Source organism: Ursus maritimus, unplaced genomic scaffold (genome assembly GCF_017311325.1).
Source record: "Ursus maritimus isolate PB19 unplaced genomic scaffold, ASM1731132v1 scaffold_1, whole genome shotgun sequence".
NCBI lineage: Eukaryota > Metazoa > Chordata > Mammalia > Carnivora > Ursidae > Ursus > Ursus maritimus.
This window is the reverse complement of record NW_024423343.1, coordinates 31,513,831-31,534,669: the sequence shown is the minus strand read 5'-3', so window position 1 is coordinate 31,534,669 and position 20,839 is coordinate 31,513,831. Positions and strand designations below refer to the sequence as shown.

Sequence of the window (20,839 nt, the reverse complement as noted above, 5' to 3'; positions counted from 1 at the left end):
TGAATTGTCCATTTGGCACCCATAGCTGTTTTGTACTTCGATAGTCCATAATTAAGGATAAATAGGAAAGGAGAATTTTTATGACTGATGTCTGATTGAAGGTGTCTCCAGCAGACCAGTTTTATGAAGCCATATATGATAGATATAAAATTTTTTTAAAATTCCAGTATAGTTAACATACAGCGTTATATTAACTTCTGGTGTAAGGAAGTAGTATTTTTAAAGTTGAGAAACTAGAAAATGTGTCTATAAAATTATGTCACTCATATTGCTTAGAAAATCTTTAGGTATGAAGTGATAGGTATATTCTTAAAGACTGCCGCCCTGACTAGGGCAATGACTGGTGATAATGGAGAAAAGTGTTTAGCTTTGAGAGATTTAGGAGGTAGAATTAGCAGGACTTGAGGGATATTATCCTCCTAATTACTTGCAGTGGGTTTGCATTTCCAGAAGCATCAAGAATGTTATCAACTCAAAGAAAAACTAAAAGATATTAGGTTGACCAGAACTACTAAGTACTCTGCATATCTTGTATTCTCTTACATTTAGTTAAACTTCTGTGTTATCTAACTGTATTTGTATTGAGGTGTTTGGTTATATTTTGAGAAGTACACACTACAAACTCTTCCTAGGCTCCTCTAAAGTATTTTCTGGTATCCTTAAGAGATTACTATAATGGCAAATATTCAGAGATTAAGAAAGCCATTTAATTTTTACTAAAGCAAGCCAGAAACAAAAATTAACTAGGGCAAGTCACACTAAATCTTATTAAGTCCCTGTTGTAGTTTTGTTTTCTTATTTATGTGAGGATTATGTTTGCATGAGACACTAACAAAGTCAGTATATACTTATCAGCATGATGGCTCGATGGAGATTTTACTGAGTGGAATTCCGAGTGGTATAATAAGGGTACAGAGGATCCTTTTACAAAAATAAATCTTCATGTGGAGTTGAGCAAGTTATAAGGTATCCCAATTTAACTAAACTGTTGAGGTCTAATGATTAGCAACCAGAAATTGTCTCAGATATTATTACCAAGTTATTTAAGCAGTGAAAATTACAGGAGAGCTGACAGGTATCTGTTTTCTTAACCCTTTTGGCCCGTCATTGTGGATATGTTAAACGGGCATAATGCAGCCTGTGTTTTGAAAGAATATATATAGCAGACTCCCTTATTGACACATAGAACTCGTGGGAATTCAACTACTTACTCTACTTCATGAATAGGTACAGGCTCTAGAAAGTCGGAGATGTAAATCCGCTATTCCCTTATTCTCATTTTCTCACTTGCCTTTTATGGTGCATTTTACTGCATTAGTATAGTTCGCATGTTTAAAGATACGTGTTTTACGATGTGGTGCTTCGACACGCGCTCAGCTGAGGTAGCAGCCATCGTCCCGATTCTGGGATTGTGCATCTTTCTTCAGTAAGGTATTTTTCCATAGGCTCTTCAAGGGTAAGTTTGACTAAATGTGATTTTTTTTTCTTTTTTGCCTTTTATAAACTGTTTTGAACCTACCCTCTCCAAGATGGGATTCCATTGTATATAACTGGGTATTAGAAAAAAAATTAGTCTGTGTTTAGAAAGTCACTGAAGTGCTGTAGCAGTTGGGAAAGGATGGATATTCATTTATTTGTTTCTTTCTGGAGATGTTATTCTTTTCACATTCTTTTTTTTCCCCCTCTAGTTGTGGCAATTTATGATTATACAAAAGACAAGGAAGATGAGCTGTCCTTTCAGGAAGGAGCCATTATTTATGTCATCAAGAAGAATGATGATGGTTGGTATGAGGGAGTTATGAATGGAGTGACTGGGCTCTTTCCTGGGAATTATGTTGAGTCTATCATGCATTATTCTGAGTAAAGCTCAGCAGCGCTGTGTTTCCCTCACAGGAATAGTCAGGTCTTCCCAGATTATCAAAAGGCCCTGGGGATTCCCCTCCAGTGAAATGAAGGAAGGATACAAATGACACAAACTACTTATGTTTTTTTTGGTTTATTCCCCAGTATTAAAAAAGTAAGCTGAATCTGAACTAATGGATCTTTCTGCCATTATTTGTACTACGCTGAGCTGTTTGGATGAAAATAAAGTGACCATTTCTAAATATGTCAGAGGCATAACAGCATATAACTCTGTAAAACAAATCAGGTTAAGACTGATTCAGAAAATCTGGGATCTTTCTCAGGAATACTGTACACCCCTGGGATTTCTCCTCCTGCAGAACCGTGGCATTGGAGGTTCTTCAGTGCCTGTGCTACAGGGTCAGCCTCGTGGCCCTAGTGCCGGACCCTAGCCCCACACTTTCTTCCACTTGTATGAGGAGGAGCAAACTAGTATTTAAATATCATCCTTCACCATTTTTATAACTATTTCAATGGCTTATTTCCTCTTAACCCTGTAAATTCTGCATTCTCTCAGCACTTGAGTGCACAAATGAGTTAATGCTGCTGACTTGCATCCTTCATGTTTTTCAGTTTGTAGATTGAGGATGATGAAATGAGTCCCCAGACATTCTGGGGGTGGTTAACAATGCTGGTTTCATTTTGATGTGCTGCTGCTGCTGCATGCGACTGCACTGCCACTGGTGGCTTGTGGGCCCAGACGTGTGGCCACCTGGCTCACGTACCGAAGTAGGCGTGTGAAGCTAGACGTGAGGTTCCTGAGGTTCCGGAGAGCACGTTCTGCTCATCGGCATCCTAGACCATTGCTTTAGGTGGTTTCCAGGAGGAGAATCTTGGAGGTCAGACCAGCTATTTCTTTACTTCTTCCACTATTTAGGAAAACATTCTTTTTTGGAAAAGAGCAGTTATTTTCAAGTCTCTTGACAGTCACTGGGAATCAAAGGCTTGCTACTGTGCTCCCTGATTTTAATGGTCAGTGTCAGCTGCTGCTGAGTTTACGCATTTAGTTCTAGGAAAGGTAAATCCTCTCCCAGTTTTGTGATTGGCTTTTGAAGCTGCTGCTCTTGGCAAGAATTCGCACCTTGTATCTCAGACTAAGAATAGTGGGCTATGAGGGCCACATACTCACCCAAATGCATAGATAAAAATTAAGGTAACTTTGAGCGAAACAATAACAAGTGTTTTTTCCTGTCTGTACAAGTTATAGCTTCACATTCAGTGGAGTCTGTAAGGCAGTTGGCTTTTTTAGTCATCACTTCTTTAATCAGTGTAAGATACTGGAAAAGTCCAGGAGCGCTTGCTGTTCAGCAGCTGGATACTGTGGTGAGGACCCAGCTCACAGGCCCAGAGCTGCCATGGGTTTGTCCTCGTCCCAGGGACTTCGCCAGGTGATTTCCCGGTGCTGGGTGAAAAGGGGAGAGGCGATCACTGCATTTATTTCAAATGAAGGCCTTGAACAGGAGAGTGTAGGTAGAGGAATATGACTGAAAAATGAACAGGTGCACTAGTGTACGAGGGAATTCAGATGGTGTAAGCAGAAGTTAATATTCCACTTGTAGATCTGTTTTCTGAGCACAAAACTTCATCACCATTTAACAGACCCAGATACAGAGTTCCCGTATCAAGACTTTTTGTTTTAAAGTTACAAGGGTTTTCCCCCACACACTGCAAGTTAGTTGTTTTGCTTTTAGATTTAACATTTTGAATTTAGTGTTAACTTGCCTCCACTTCTTGCTTTTGTTAGGTCATCTTGACATTCTTTATGCCCTGTTTTCCTTTAAAGTAATGGCCCTGAGTGTCCTCTGAGCCTTCAGGTTCATTATGAACCAAGACTCTCTACCTGGGTAGGTTAAACTCTTCTTAGTGTTGGTGTATAACTAGGAAAACTGTTTTGAAATTTAGGTGTGTTCCAGTTTTTACTTAAATAGCTTTGTGCTGAGAAAGCTTAGTGGATTTTTAAGGCAAGAGGGTATTTTGAAATCCTATAAAGTATTCACAGCTCAGACCTACTGAAGCAGAGATGATAATTGTGCAAAGAAGTTGGTGGTGGTCAGCTTCCCTGTTGGACCCCTGCTGGACTGTGGCATGTAGAAGACCTGAAGCAGAGGGGCTCCATGGGTCAGCTGACTTTTTCTATATTATTTAGTACTAATGTATACAGTTGTTTTAAAAACACCTGTTGGATTTTCTGCATATTTTAAATTTTTGTACAGTTTTGAATTCTATATATTGTCTTGGAAGGATGCTATGTAATGATGATGGGCCAGCCCTACAGTAATTGGAGACTTTTAATGTATGTAATATTTCATAGATTGCATGCTATTAATAGTCTGTGAAGGTAGTATTTCTTGATTTATCGTAAGTTCCCCCCCATTTATCTTTTTACGAACTACAGGATGGTTGGTAGTAGGAATTCCAAATGAATGCAGAAGTCTTACAGGCGACGTAATATTGTGGAAAAGATGATCCAAGTCTAAAATCTGACTTGTAAGCAACCATTTTAACAGGATAGAGGGAATCTAATGGGAGAGGGGATTGTTTTTTCCTTCTTGAAGTGCTGCTTCTCCTTAAAATAAAAGTGACTTAGTCGCCTCCCCCCTTTTGGTACTACTATTTGAAAGGCCATGGGGAGATGAATGAAAATACACTTTCTTGTTGACCTTATGGCCAAGGCAATATATCAAAAACCAAAATAGTGTCAAGATCTAGACCTGAGAGATTCAGCCTGCAGTATTTGGAGTAAATATGAATCTTTTAAGATGTCTCATTCAGTATTCTCCAATTTTTTTTGGCTACTTGCTTTCTGTCTCCCTCAGGGGCACCTGCTGTTCCCGTCTTAGGGTTGGCAAGGGCCTGCTTCTTTTGCTCTGTTCCTAGGAAGTCACTAGGTGAGACATTCTTATCCCTCCCTTTCTTTCCCCCCTTCTGCTGCTGCTGTTACTTTCCCCTCTGGACAGAAGGTTTGTGCATCTTTACGGTGATGTTGTGATGGAGCTGTGCCTCCCTAACAGTCTTATGTTGATTACAGGTGATTACTTAGGATTTTTCTGCTTTTGAGAGGCATCAAAATGGTGGTAGTTTGCTTTTATCCTTTTGTGTTCATTTTCTTTTAGCAGGTACTTTTCTGCATTAAACTGTTCCTTTATTTTTTTTATTACGTTTTCTCCTCGGTGGAGAGAGCATGACATGTCCTGAAGGCCACCTTGCCCTTGGAAAAGGGTTTGATGGAGGAATTGGCAGGTGACTGCCAAGTCTTTGAAAAGAATGGGGATCTGAATCACTTCCCATCTGTTCACTTCTGAACTTCTCTGGCCAGGAACTCCTGACTGGTGTTAAGGTGACGATTTCCCTCACATGATATTTACTTAGAATCATAGAATTTTAGACCTACATGAGATTTTAAAAAAACATTTAGTTCATTTTCATTTTAACTGATGAGGTTAGAAGTTTCATTTCAGGTAACAGCTAATTAACAACAGAATTCCTGACTCAACACCTGTATTCTTTCTACAGCTGTCTTAATATGCTGTAGGTTTCTTTTAAAATTATGAGTGTTACTTGATGTCTTCAGGAGGATACTTGAAAAGATAGGCTGTTTCGATAAATAGCATCAGTATTGAAACTGTTTAAAGGAGTGCACTAAGCACAACTTAATTCGTGAATATAATCTTCATGTTAACCCTTCTACTACACTCAGTACTATGTAGCAAAAATAGGTTACCTGATTTTAGCACTGGCAGGAGCACAGCAAACAGCCTTATTTGAGAGAGCCTTATAAAACAGTTCTTAAACAGAGGCATTGTGCTCATAACCTTATGTTTACTTTATGCCTGTTTCTTGAGAATTTCATAATTCTTAAAAAAAATTCACAAGTAAAATGATAGGGCCTAGCTGTGTATAAATGATCCTTGCTCAATATCTTGAGATTTTTTTGTAAAAAACACAAAAACAAAAAGCTTATTTTCACATTACGATGGGAATGTCTTTTGCAACTTCAGAATTCTATGGAAAAGCAGTTTTTCATATTTTGTGTCCATGCATCTTTTTTCTTAAAATGGTTTACAAAAAAGAATGTTAAACAACTTGTGATCTGGCCAGTTGTATTTTTAAGCTCCTGCAGGGAGGATTGGTGTCCTGAGTTGAACAGAAATCATGCAGGAAAACTTGAGGGAGCAAGTCTGTTGCCAGTAATGTTTCTTGTGTGTGCCATTAAGCCACCTCCAGCTGAGTGGGGGAATATTCACTTTTTAATTTCAAAATTGTATTTGAAATTGTTGCTGTGTACTAAGAACTTGACCTAAATAAAATTCTACAAAGTATGAAAAGTCCAAATGTCTTGTGACTGTTTTTATGCAGGTAACCAAAGAGGTTACTGAGGTGGTGAATCGAAGTGTATAGGAGAGTCCTTTCCTGTTGCTCTAACGTAACATGAGGGTTTTCTGATCACTTGTCCCTAAATACAATTCTTTTAATAAAAAGCTTTTTTTTTTTTTTGCCCTTGTTTGACAAACGATAGTGATTCATAAATACATTATAAATACACATTTATACATACCTTGACATGGCAGGTCAACACGGAATTGTGATACCAAAGCTTTGAAACAACAAGCATCCCTTTTTGGATTTGGTTGTACTTTGTTTAAAGAAAAAAAAAAATCTTAGATTAAATAGCCAAAGCTTTCTCTCTCCTCTGTTGGTACAAACTGAAGTTTAACCAGTTGAGCATATCAAGTTGGAGTTGAATTTACCTTCCCACTTAATTTGTTCTTACTGCACATCTTGTTTGTTCATGGGCACCCCAACATAAACAGCGAAAACCAAATTTAAACCATGTTTAAATGAAATCTATGTATTCTTTTTATTAAGGATTGGGTAAGCTGACATAATGAAAACACAGAACTGAAAACAAATTTACACTGACTGTATGACTACTGTCCTAAGCCATTACAATAGTTCACCAACAGTAACTCGTAATTTGGAAAATAACTTAATCCAGCAGTAGAACAAAAAAAACATCATCAGTAGTACTGAATATATCTCTCTCATATATATATATATCTATATATCTATATATAGGTTTGCACAATCAGGGAGCAAGGCACATAATGAAATGAGAGCGTACATTTAAGCAGAAGAAAATAGCAACAAAGCTGAAAGAAAAATTGTAACTTCACCTTTACCAAGCTGTGCATAATCATAATCTTGAATAATGTTCTCTTTCGGGTACTTTATAATGCAGTTCCTTTTGCCTTCTTTTTCATGCTTTAAAAAACTATATTCCTACATTGTATCTATTTATTTATGGCAAAGCTCCCACAGCCTAGGTATCAGTGTAAGCCTTGACTCCATTTTGTCAAGAAATGGGAAAAGGAGCAATCCCAGTTAAATATGTGCAACTTTCCTTTAAAACAGTAAACAATGTTTTTACAACGTTTAGCACAAGCTAATGATATTGTAAATGTACATTTCTATAAAAGGAGTTCACTAGTGGCTAATGATAAAATTAAGCAAAATCATTTGAAACATTCCAGTTAATGCTTATTTTCTAGGAGGGATTATTTACAAGTAGAAAAAAAAATATACAGGAAGTAGGAATCATGAAAAATGGCAGTTTTTGGTATTAGGTTACAATAAATCTGACAAACAATGGACAGTTCCCCAAATGCAAAGACTTTCTGAAAGTGCTGCAAGCATGTTCTGCCTAAGAAGAGGTTGAGGCTTCAACAGATAAGAGCTTGGTATTAATAGCCACCCGTCATCAACCTGGTCACTTCTGAGCTTAGCCATCTGTTATGTAGTATTTGCCGTCACCCTGACTCAACTCACTTCTCTAAATGTCTTTGGTACAAAGCGGCCAGACCCCATTCAGGTAGATGAAGCCATCTCTTGCGAGACAGACACTTTCTCTGTTTTTGCGCAAACTACAAATACTCATCTTCCTTCTCTTTCATTAGCACCTCAAAGTTTGCTTGTTGGATTTTTTTTTTTAAATGCTATTCCTCCAAAAGAGTTCAAGGCACTGGGGATTGTAGCAGATAGTGTCTTCTCTTCAACAAAGAGCAAACAAATTGGAGATTTTTTCCCTTATGTGTTTATCAAGTATATTGTTTTTACTTAGCAAATTTATTCTACAGCTAAATTTCAGGTTCCTTTTACATGTAGACCTTCTGAGGGCACAGTAAGAAGACAGCACTTGTTTACTTGGAGGGATACACCAGTAAAAGTGTAGAAATGTTCTATTGAATTTTTAAAGGAAAATCTTACAAGACAGTGGGATACTTAATTGTACTTGGATCTCTCTGTGCATCAAAGCTCAACTTGGTGAGTGAGCACATATCCCTATAGGGTGAGGGATAACCCACTTTATATAAATGATGTAAAGTGTATAAAGCAAAAGTCAAAAGTGCCAAAAGGTACTGGTAACCTAAAAGGAAGTTTTAGAAGTAGACATCCTCTCATCAAGTGTATAAATCCAAATTATTATACCTACTTTACTTAAAGCAAGTCATTACACCTATAATCATACAGGGCCATCCAGGTTTAACTGGTCTAAACTTGAATAAAATTGGAGACATTGTATCAGTTGTAATTTGTTAGCTCTAAAGGTATATGAAAAAATTAACATAAAACTAGGGGAAAAGTTTTTTTGTTTAAATTCACCTCGTGTTCGTAACAAATTGCTTTTAGCTGAGGAAAAAAGGTGACAAAGGGTTCTGTTGGTGGCTTGATAGTCAAATAAAACCAGTCCATACCACTACCTGACACTGTTTCCCCCAGGCTATGTTGTAAGCTTACAGCCTTGACCCAAGCTTCCTGGCGGCTGCATTCTCCCAGGAGAGCAGCTCCTGAAACTAACAGGATGCACGGCTCCTATTAATGTTGATCTCAGGCTTGTCACTGTATTGGAGTTATTCATGGTCTCCCAGTTTTGTTTAAACGTTCTTGATAAACTCAGCATTGTTTTTAGTGGCAAGTAAACTTTCATGGAGTGAGGACTTCCACGACAGTTCACAGCCCTTAGCAGAGAGTATGCCGTCGGTGGGAAGGAGCACCTTGATGTTAGAGGGCTGTAAAACACCATCACGTCTACGTTACTTTGACATTTTCTGATGAAAACTGTTTCCTGTAATTTTTAAGTCACCAATCTTTCTCATCTTAAAAAGTCCCAAAAATTAAAAAAATCCAATTGACAGTTAAGTGGGTACCTCTAAAAGCCATAAGAATACCTTTCCTAAGGGAAAATTATAGCAGCTAAAGAAAATTTATTTTAGTAAAAGCCCAGCTGAATAAAATTTCAATACAGAATAGTCTAGCATTTATATTCTTACCTAGAACCTGTGTCATTTGTTTTATTAACAGGATAGGCTCTATTGCCCTTCAGAGTTAGTACCAAAACTTGAAGCACAGGCTGATCCAATTCTGAAATTCTCTGTGGTAGAGGTTAGGGCTGTCACTAATTAGCCAAGTCACTAGCTGAAGCAGGCACCTGTTTGCACTGCCCTCAACAGCACACGACTCATTTTTCAGGACAGCCAAGTTAGCTGTCCAGATTTTCTTCTCTGCCCAGAAGCAGATACGTGGGGTTGGAGGAGCTGCTGAGCAGAAGGCAGTGGAAGAAGGCACAGTCCTAGTGTCCTCTGGCAGTAGGTGTTCTCCAATAACGCACCAGAGAAAAGTTACAAAAATAACAGAGTAGTCTCAAAAGAACCCCACAGAACTACATCCCAACAAAAATCCAAATTTAAGAACACCCCACTAAGGAGTAAAAAGCTAGAAGTATATAATCTTATGTATTATTTTGTGTTTTTTTGATTCAGTGTTTCACATAAAGGGGGAAAAAGTTGATTAACAGCCTTTTCTGTCCTTGGAGAAACCTAAAGGAAAACAACCTGTTGTAGACAACCCATTGGATTGGGGTAGAAACGACATAGTTCCTCCTCTGGCCCTGCTCTCTTCTTGGTGCCATAAGCGTTCTAAAGGATGTCTGCTCTTCCAGGAAAGTGGTATGCTGGAAGCATCGGTTTGGGTGGCTGTCAGGACTGACAAGCCAAGAAGTCCTAGGGAACCCCACACTGACTAAAGCTACGCTGTATCTTGAGGCTGAAATCATGGGTGAAAGAAGACTGAGGGAATATTCTTGTTTCCCCCCCCCCCCCCGCCAGGAAAGTTGAAGTCCACTTCACATAAAATAAAGACCATCACCACCACAAAAACCCTAGTGATGAATATTTCTATCACTGGATTCGTATTAATCACCTTACCTGACAAAGAAGGGTGATCCTTAGAACCTAAAGCCGCAGGCAAAACTTGGGAAGTTACTTCACTCCTAAACTACAGCAGAGCTTGGCCATCTGTACTCAACCATTGCCGGAATTGCTGCGCAAGCTTAGATTAACAATGCAGACTGTCTTAAAGGTCACTTCATAAGTCTAAGAATACCAACCACACAAAACTTTGAGAACAAATGAAAAGATCCAAAAAGTATCTTTTAAAGAAGCAGGGCTTTAAAAAATGCACACTGGTACATAGTCTTATTGCTCTCGAAGCACATGAGCTGCTGAACAATATCCTAGAGATCTAGGCAATGGAGAGGTGCCACTTCGGACTCTCTATGATGCAATCCTTTTTTGGAGGTGGGTTTATAGGAGTATCTTGTGTATATAGTACAACTTTTGCTTATTCTCACATTATTTACTATCTCTGCCCCACTGCACTGACATCACTTTTTCCTTACAGGACAATGTCAAAGATTTCTGCAGTTTGCACTGGTAATCCTTATTCACGACAGGTAGAGACTTTCATTACAAGATGTGCTCATTTACCACTGCTGGGATGGCTAGTTTTTATTGTTGACGAGCAGCTCTGAGATTGCATTTTATTTGTAATGGTCACTTCATCATCATAAACTGATGAGACTACGTATTTCTCTCATATACCAAGGAAAATTCACAGGATAAAAAAAAAAAAGCACTAAGCGCAGTGTGAAGCATACAGAATTGTAGTGTCATTAGCGCAATGATTCCATTTTATACCAAACTGCACATGCATAATATGTAAGGTCACTCACTGGACTCGGACTACACTGCTCCATCAGGACACCTGGGAACCCGGACAATCTCCACGACCAGGCTCCGGCAAGCAAGAACCCTAGTGTGCGCCAGCAGCGGAGGATGAAATGGTCAAAAACCTCACTTTTCCCCTCCCTCTGGGATAGTCCCATACTTAACGAATTCTTTGCTGTACACTACAGTCCATACACAACCTGATGATACCTGCACAGGGGGCAGTTCTGTTCTTTCCTAATCACCCATCCTAGAACAACACACAAAAAAGACGCATTTCAGAAGGTAATTTTGTTTTTTGTACTGACGCACTGTATCGGACACAGGGTATGTATATTTGATATAGCAATTGTCTACAGAGCTCTACTATCAACACCTACCTAAAGCACACACTATAAGGTAACTGGTGACCCAAAGACATACTGGGACGGAGCATTCCAGGGGTATTGTGTCAGATATTCTCTTACGACAAATCAAAACAAGGATCACGAAGCCAAGCTTGATGAGGCTTCGCAAAGCTCATGAATAAACTTCCAACAGTACAGAAAGAACTATCCGGGATTACAGTACTAAATTGTCCAGAGAGCTTACCTGTGACAGAACACATCAGATACCAGGTGGGATCGTGGTGGCACCACTGCAACTAGAATGGTTCAGTTACATCATGTGTTTACATCCTATGCACAACCACGGACGGACACACACCCGTGGAAACTTCCCCATACTGTGCTAGTGACCCACCCGTGATGCTGACAGTTTCCGGATTTAAAGTGCCCCTTCGTGTGTAAGTAATGAAGTGTCAGCCAAGCAGTTCGAACTTCAGCTAACCGGGGAATAAACAAACACAAAAGCCCCATCGATACACCAAACATTCTGTTGTCTTCCCAAACTGAGAAACAGCACATAATACATCTATTCCTTAATATATAATACACAACATGCACAGATCGGCTGCACATGGACACTTAGAAAATGCCATCTAAGTCCGTCATTAGAAGTTTTGGTCCAATCCACATGATAGATAACAGAAATCATAAGGGACAGGACACACATCCCCTTCCATGCCTCTTCCACCCGAAATACACAACCCATTTTCAGATTAGGAGAGAAAAGGAATAAATAGACTCACTCTCAGCTATATATATACATATACACATACATATATGTATACATATATATACATATACATACACACACTACCTACAGATGTATAGCTCTGTGTGTCCACGCACACGTACACACACATATAGCTGGATACTACCTGAATAACAACATCACACTAGGAGGCTCTGAACACCAGAATTCATAGGTGATCAGGTGAGCTGATTGTAGAACTGATTACAGATACCATGAAAATAAATCCTACGGTAGCTACTACCAGTCTCTCGAGAGCTTGGTGTTCTGGTCTCTTTTGGGGGGAGCGGGAGGGGGTCCTCTCCGCAACGTTGCATAGCCCGATATATGACTACCTCCGTAACTGGCTTTCTGCTGGTCAGAAAGCAGTTCCGGGGGGGGCGGCGGCAATGCCATGTCATCCATGGTGGCTGTGGGTTCTGCTCTGGACACGCGGGAGGAGGAGAGCGAGCCATGCCGGGTGATGGACTTGCGTTGCAGTGTCCTGTTGAGGTCAGCGAGGAATCCAGGCTGGACACTAAGGCTGGATTTGGGAGAGGTGGGCACTTGTGGCACAACTGTGGCCATTGCTGGCTGCTCAGAGATCTCTGCTTGAGTGAGGCGGGTGCTGTCATTCCGTTTGGGTCGTGTGGGTGGAGGGGCCTTCTTCGTGGATGTTTTGGACCATGGCTGTGGTTGAGGATTAACGACTGCCACTTTGGGAGAGGTGTTTCCCGAGAATACAGCTGGAATCTCTATGGGGGGCAGAGGAAGCTCTATTTCAGGTGGAGGGGGTGGAAAGTCAGAATCCGATGGAGGAGAAGGAAATTCTACTACAGAGTCCTTTCCACGCCCACTCAGGACAGATGCTTTTGTCGACACACACCCTTGTTGGAGAACTCCGGGAAGGTTAACGCCAGAAAGATTTAGTTTTCCCGGTTTTGGGGGCGCTGCTGGAGGTGTTGGGGTCTCTTTGCTGGGAGACCCTGAGGGTTCTGCTGGCGATGCAAACTTGCTCACTAGACTGTCTACTGAGGGTCTCTTAGGCTCAGGGTGCTCTGCGCAACTGCTGGACTTAATGCTGGAGTTTCGCTGTGGGGTTGGGGGAGGTTTCTTTGCCCCCGGGCTGGATGTCTTACTGGTCTTTTTGCCTGGAGATCCACTTTTGTCGGAGGCAGGAGAAGCTGTGGGTGTAGCTGTCAGTGGCGGTGGGGCTGGGGCCGGGGCTGGTGGGGGTGGAGGCGGAGGTGGTGGTGGTGGAGGAGGAGGGGGAGGAGGAGGAGGAGGGGGAAACACCAGGCTGCTCTCAGGAGGAGGAGGGGGGAAATCCAGAGAGGGGACAGGGATAGAGCTGGGCTGCCACTTGGGCTTTGCTTTTACAGCAGGAGGAGACTGTGGGGCCACATTTGCTGAGGGAGGCTTGAAGGGCTGCTCCACGGGAGGAGGGCCTGGAGGGGGCGGAAACTGGCTGGCTATCTGCTTCACGACCGAGGGCACCGGAGACAGCGGAGAGGGAGGTGGTTTTACACAGAAGCTCTGCTGCTTGGGTAACGTGGGTGGGGGGACTGGACCAGGAGGAGCAGGGGGAGAGGGTGGAATATGGGAGACAGGAAAAGCTGGCTGCTTTTTTGCTGGGGGGGCTGGAGGAGTAGGTGTGGGTGGCACAGCTTGTGTCATAACAGGTGGCACAGTCTTGGTGCTAGTTGGTGGGGGCATCGTCACAAGGGGTTTGGGGGGCGCTTGGGGAGGGAGAGGTGCAGGGATAGGAGGGGGAGGTGGTGGCGCTGGAGGGGCCACTTGAGTGGCATGCTGAATGTGATGAATCTTTAGTGGAGGAGGTGGAGGGCTGAACTGTGGGAGGGATGGGGTGCAGGGTGCCGGTTTGAGCTGGGCCATAGCTGAGCCCGGGGTTGGGGGTGGGGGCGGAGGAGGGGGTGGAGGAACGACTCCATTGGGGGGCACCAGGATCTGAGGCTTTCCTGACTGGGAGGTGGAGGCCAGAGACTGCATCACTGAGGGTGGTGGAGGCTTGAACAGGGGTCCTGAGTGCTGAGAAGCGTTCTGCAGCCTGGTTATTGTGCTGTACTTGACGAACATCGTGGCTGCTGAGCCAGCAGAAGGTGCAGACTGGCTGGGCAGGGGAGGGGGAGGGGGGGGTGGGGGAGGTGGGGGTGGGGGAGGAGGTGGGGGTGGAGGAGGTAGAGGTGGGGAAGGCTGTGAGGCAGTGTAGGGGGTGACCAGCTTGGGCTGTGGGGATAAAGGGGGCAAGAGTGAAGTGTAGGGTCGATTCATAGACTCCATTCTGGCCTAAAAGGAGCATAAAAGGGGGGTGGGGTGGGAGAGAGAAAACACAACAAACATAACAGTTACAGAGGTAAGCTTTGACTGCGTCAAACTAAACAGCAAGGAATCTGGGACAAGCGAGAAAGGACTCAGCAGTGGGACAATGTCAGGAAGGCGAAAATCAGACTCCCTGGGCAACAAGGGCACAGCGAATTTGTTCACCAGCAATACTCTCAAATGGCAAGACTGCCTAACAATCTAGGGAAAATGTCCTGCTGATCAGTGATGGGCTGATTTTTGAGCCCTGACTTTCACACACCTGCCACGAACAGGAGCCCCCGTGGGAGGACTTCTGTGTGCTGACCCCCCCCGGACTGTGGCAAGCGGAGATGTGATGGCTCGAGTTCACCTTTCAGTCCATGGCTGCATCCACCTCAAGCAGATGCCATAACTGGGTTTAGGAGTGCTGGTGGAGGGCCTCCCGAGGAATGAGGATGGCTCTGTGATGCTAGCAAGCTGACACGTGAGAATATGAGAATGTTCAGCAGGGCGTGCACAGTCACACAGGAATGAATGAGCTTGACACACACACTCGTGTTCGTGTGAGACACTTGCATCCAACATGCACAGAAGTCCAGCAATGCAGGTAAAGGGGGGGCATTCTTTACATTTGTTTTACTGGAAAATACATAAAGAAATGCTTTATAAACAATACAGCAAAAGATTATAAAAATACCATACAGAAAAAGCCAGGAGAAAATGAGAGGAAACCTTAGAAAACTAAAGGAAACATATCCAGAAATGGCAGCTAAAGTTTGCCAACAACTTGCTGACCAGCCCCTCGGGGCACCTCCGCCACTGCCCGATTACCACATCTGGTCATCTGTGTCATGGAGCCGCTCATGCATGAATGTGGTTCAAGTACTTTTGAAAAGAGCAAAGGAAGAGCCCTTGGTTTAATAAAGTTTGGGCACATGTTTTAGGTTCTTTGAACAGAATATGAGGATCCAAGATAAACCATTTGTTTCCAAACTACAAGTGACATCTAATTAGCATCGAGAACGCTCAGGTTAGTAGACTAGAAGGCTCAGGACAGGGCTGAATTCTAATGCCCACCAGGACACTCACATGTTTCTTTAAAAATTGCACAAAGTAAAAAGCATTAGTCTGTGAGACTTGGTTACAGGAGTCACCCAGGTTAATGTGTTTCCAAAGAACAGCCCCTGACCTTAACTTGACCCTGTCCTGGCTGCTGCAGGGGTGCAGACCTTAGCTGTGCTGGCCTTCTCATTTGGCACCTGAGGCTGAGGTAACAGAAGAAACACAGGTGGGGTCAAGACAGACAGACCATCACTGCTGCACGGCACGGCGTGTGCTCCGGAAACACCACGACCAAACTGCTGCTTCAGCACAGAGCATTCGGATCCTTCTTTTATTATTATTATTATTATTATTTTTCTCTTGGCCTTTCATTTAAAATGTACATGGTTAACACTATTAAAAATGTAGTAAGGGAGAAGACTTTTCTTTGGATATCTGAATTGTTTAACAGAGTTATTAGCACCAGATAGGGCTGTTTCATCCAAATTGATTAAGTGGGGAAAGGGAGACAGAATTATGTCTTAAAATCTGAGCCCCCAATAAGGGAGTTAAACAAACTGTCAGTGTTTTGAGAATTCAAGTCATTAGAACCAATTTTCAAATATTTATTTCTAAGACAGAGTGTTCCACCCCCACATAGGGCTACTAATGCCTCTTGCTGAGGGGCAGTAAACATACCACATATGCAAATAAAGGAATAAATTAAGGGAAACTATCCATTTAATTCTCATTGGTGAGTGTACTTGTGTAAGTGATTCAGACCAAAAGAACAAAAAAAATCACAACGATTATTGGGTAAAAACACAACACTCAGGCCAGTTGTGCCACTGGTCCCTCAGTGATGGCATGAGCTCCTGCCTCCTCAGAGGGCAGGTACAGCCAGGACACGATGCTGCCCACAGAACTTCAGAGGCAGTCTGACATGCTTTCACCTGGGCTAAAGAACCTAAATATTTCTAAACAATCCTGCAATAATTACAATGCATCCTTCAGTGTCATTGAAGTGTCCCGTACAAAGTTCAGGGATCCAAAATTTTAAGAGGATTAATCTGAATTTAGTCTTCTGCATATACTAAAATTTGAGAAAATTCATCAACGTGCAGAGAAATGCCAAAAAGCATGAAAGAACAGAAGGAAGGAGTCTGAATAAATTAAATTAATAATGAGTAACGAACCATCAGCAGCTTCTCTGAAACAAAGTTAGGGCACTGGCACTAAATGGTGTTGCTTCATCCCAATTGATCAAGGGTAAAAAGGAAGAAATCGTTACTCCTTAAAAGTGTGAGCCATCGATTAAGTCCTTAAATTGCCAGTTTGAGATCTTAGGTCATTAGAGCCAATTCACAGATACTCATTTCTGAAGAGAAGTCAAAGTAAGAATACTAAAATAGGGCCAAGAAAGAGTTCTAATAAGGAATAAAAGAACAACAAAATAAACCCATGGAACATCAGAGATTCTTTTTATATACATTAACACCAGTGTGTTACCTACCTTGCTGGATTCTTCCAACTGAGTGCCACGTTTCCAGGCTTCAGAGAAGATGGAGCTTACAATACTCTGGGAGCGGATGTGTCCTGCTGGCTGAGTATCAGACACTCCACTGTCAGATTGATTAGAATGATTTGACTGAGACTCTGTTTAAAATAGATTTTCAAAAACAGGATTAAATAAGTTGTTATTCCGACGGTATGAATATGTACATTTAGCTAGCTCTTTTACACAAGATCAGATGCTATGCAGGACTGCAACAAGTTACTTTTACTCAACTCATTTCATATAAACACACTTCAAACTTTCCTCTAGAAAACTTCCCTTACCTTAGGGCTAATAGAAAATCTTGATTCTTCTTAAACAATTCACCATGACAGACTTAACATTACAATGAAAGGTTTGTATAACATTACTAGTACCCGGACAACCTGGAAGAGGTGTTCTTGCCTTGCCGGGAGGCCAGGGTACAGTGTAGCCGGCTGCCTGATGGTGCCAGTACCTGAATCCCTAGAAAACACTTCTCGCTTGAGCTCAGGGTTGCTGGGAATGGTGGAGGATACACCGGATGTCTGTGTGACATCCAGGATGAGGGACCTGGGGAGATTATGTCATTGGACCCCAAGTCAGGTGTAAGATAACCATGCAGAAGGAAGCACCCAGCCCAATGGCTGACATCTGGTGGAGATTCGGGTGTTAAGGCTAGTCCTATCTGATGACTCTGTGGAGAGGGGTATTACTAGATTGCTTTAGTAATCAAGTCCAGCCAAGTTAGCCAAAGCAGTACAGAGATAATAGCTAAGAACTCCTTTGGATAAAGTTAAGACATATCCTCAGGCAAAAATATAGGATAAAACCTACTCTGTTTTCTTCTTTCTTCATCGTTCAATTGCTGAGTCTTTTAAAGGTTTTTAATTCCAGTATAAATAACAGTTATATTAGTTTCAGGTGTACAATATAGTGATTCAACAATTCTATACTCAGTCCTCATCACAATGTATCTTCCTTAATCCCCATTACCTATTTCACCCATCCCCCCACCCACCTCCCCTCTGGTCACCATCAGTTTGTTCTCTATAGTTAAGAGTCTATTTCTTGGGTTGCCCCCCCCTTTCTTTACTCATTTGTTTTGTTTCTTAAATTCCACACGAGTGAAATCATCTGGTATTTGTCTTTCTCTGACTTATTTCGCTTAGCATAACACTCTCTAGCTCCACCCATGTTGCAAATTGGCAAGATTTCATTTTTTATGGCTGAATAATATCCCATACACATACACAACCCATCTTCTTTACCCATTCATCCATCTATAGACATCTGGACTCTTTCATAGTTCCATAGCTTGGATATTGTAAATAATGCTGCCATAGAATAGGGGTGCATATATCCTTTTGAACTAGTGTTTTTGTATTCTTCGGGTAAATACTCCAGGGTGTGATTCCTGGATCACAGGGTACTTCTATTTTTAATTTTTTGAGGAACATCCATACTGTTTTCCACAGTGGCTGCACCAATTTCCGTTCCTACCAAGAGTGCATAAGCGTTCCTTTTTCTCCACATTCTCGCCAGCGCTTGTATCTTGTGTAATTGCTGAGTGTTTTTTTTTTTTAAAGATTTTATTTATTTATTTGACAAACGCTTGTATCTTGTGTAATTGCTGAGTGTTTTTTTTTTTTTTAAAGATTTTATTTATTTATTTGACAGTGATAGAGACAGCCAGTGAAAGAGGGAACACAGCAGGGGAGTGGGAGAGGAAGAAGCAGGCTTCCAGGGGAGGAGCCTGATGCGGGGCTCGATCCCAGGACCCCGGGATCACGCCCTGAGCCGAAGGCAGACGCTTAACGACTGAGCCACCCCAGGTGCCCCGCTGAGTGTTTTTTAAAAAGTTGCAACTTCACTAGCCTCCTACATCCCTGTTTAATTACTAACCAGAACAAGAGCCTATAAGATAGGAGGCTGGAACATGTGAATCCTTGAGCTCTCTTCAGCATGAATGAATATGATTCTGCAATTTATATTTACAAGTCTACATAATATTTAACACTGTATAAGGAGGGATGATGCTGGACTAGGAAAAGGAACCATTCCACTTCATAAAATGTGTGCATTAATGCACATGCATTAATGCTATATGAATTTAAAAAATATTATGGCATCTTTTTTCTCAAATCTCTCCCTTAATTTTTCTAAAATCTTACTTGTGACTTACTCTTACCTTGCCTTTCTCAATCCATTATCTCAAAAGGGTCTTCCTCCCCTTTAATAAATATTTTCAGAATAGTTTTAGATTTATGGAAATGTTCCAAAGCTAGCACAGAGTTCCTACATGCCTAGCACCCAATTTACCTCATTATTAACTTGCTACATTACCATGGTACATTTGTCACAACTAAGGAACCAACACTGATACATTACTAATAACTACACTTCGAACTTTATTTGGATTTCACTCGTTCTTCTGTAATGTCCAATTTTTTTTTTTAAATCCAGGATCCCATCCAGGATATCACATTATAGTTGTCATGTCTCCTATGATAGTTTCTCAGGTTCTCCTTGTTTTTGATGACCTTGACAGTTCTGAGGAGTACTGGGTCAGGTATTTTATAGAATGTTTCTCAATTTTGATTTGTCTGATGTTTTTCTCTTGATTAGACGGAGTTATGAAATTTGGAGAGGAAGACCAAGAGAGGGAAAGTGCCAATCTCATCACATTGTGTAAAAGGTACATGCTATCAACAGAACATATTACTGAAGATACTGCCCTTGATCACTTGGTTGGGGTACTGTTTGTCAGGTTCTTCCACTGTTACTCCCCTTTCCCCCACACCCAACTACCCTCTTTGGAAGCAAGTCACTCTGTACAACCCACACTTGAGGGTAGAATTAAGCTCCATCTCCTTGAGGGCAGAGTGCCTGCATAAATCATTTAGAAATCTTCCACACAGAAGATCTCTTTCCCATTTATTTATTTATTTATTCAATAATGTATATCAGTATGGACTACTGGCTGTTTATTTTATAATTTGGATTATAATCTTACACTATGTTATTCTGTTGCTCAAATTGTTTCAGCTTTGGCCCCTGGACACTCTCTCAGGTTGGCTCCTGTGTCCCTTTACACAGCCCCACCACTGTGTTTTTTGAACACTTCTTTCAACATAAGCTGCTTCAGGCTCATCTTATTCTCTGCCACAGCACTAGAACCAGCTGTTCACCACAGAGCCCTAGTTCCTTTCTTCTGGAAAATGGCATTAGAAAACCAAGATCAAGGCACTCTGTATTTTCGCTGCTCCTGGGGTGTCACTGCTCCTAGTTCTCTCAGTGCACAGCACTAGGAAATACATGTATATTAACCCATGGATATACACATTCTCATTTTGTTTCTACTTACTTAGAGATTAATTAGTCATACAACTTTTTAGTCAAATACTTCTTTTTTAAAAAGTCCATGTTTTTATTTTATCCTAAAGTAAAACAGATTCTGAAAAGAATTTCCTTAAAGTATACATACATAGCCACGTAAAAACATAGACTGAAAGACAAATTTATATGTTGTACTAATAAATAACAAGAGGGTTTTTTTTAGTCAAATATTTCCTAAAGTTATTACTGCTTTCATGTGATGTCAGAACAAAAAAAATATTTTGCTTTTAGAGGACATAGTTATTATTCATGCAATATTTTGAAGGGAAAGAAGCATTTATTTTAAGGTGTGATCATAGCGTACTTATTTAAAGGATGTGGAAATGTGAAAATAAGCACTTTTTGAGTATCACTGATTTCTAGTGAAAACTTTAGTAAGTTTGATGACTTAAACAGCCTCCTTAATTGTGATACTGAACTAATTCTAGTTATTTTCACTCTGCTGAAATGTCAGGAAACCGATGGG

At 41.3% G+C, this 20,839-nt stretch overlaps 2 protein-coding genes across 8 annotated transcripts in view; one reads left to right on the top strand and one right to left on the bottom strand.

Moving 5' to 3' along the window:
- ABI2 (abl interactor 2) overlaps positions 1-20,839 on the top strand; it is a 130,672-nt gene that overhangs the window by 109,486 nt on the left and 347 nt on the right. For 6 of the 7 annotated variants that reach the window (XM_040641816.1, XM_008687392.2, XM_040641808.1 and 3 more), the window contains one exon: positions 1,689-2,107. In XM_040641816.1, coding sequence (XP_040497750.1) covers positions 1,689-1,864 — 176 coding nt within the window. In that variant the 3' untranslated portion in view covers positions 1,865-2,107. Of the gene's footprint in view, positions 1-1,688; positions 2,108-19,602; positions 19,673-20,839 lie in introns of those variants that run through there. The other variant, XM_008687391.2, reaches the window with a different exon arrangement.
- RAPH1 (Ras association (RalGDS/AF-6) and pleckstrin homology domains 1) overlaps positions 6,742-20,839 on the bottom strand; it is a 91,467-nt gene continuing 77,369 nt past the window's right edge. The window contains exons 13-14 of the mRNA XM_040641795.1: positions 16,954-17,096; positions 6,742-14,384 (exon numbers count right to left, since the gene is read on the bottom strand). Of these exons, the coding sequence (XP_040497729.1) occupies positions 12,339-14,384; positions 16,954-17,096 (2,189 nt within the window). The 3' untranslated portion in view covers positions 6,742-12,338. The remainder of the gene's footprint in view (positions 14,385-16,953; positions 17,097-20,839) is intronic.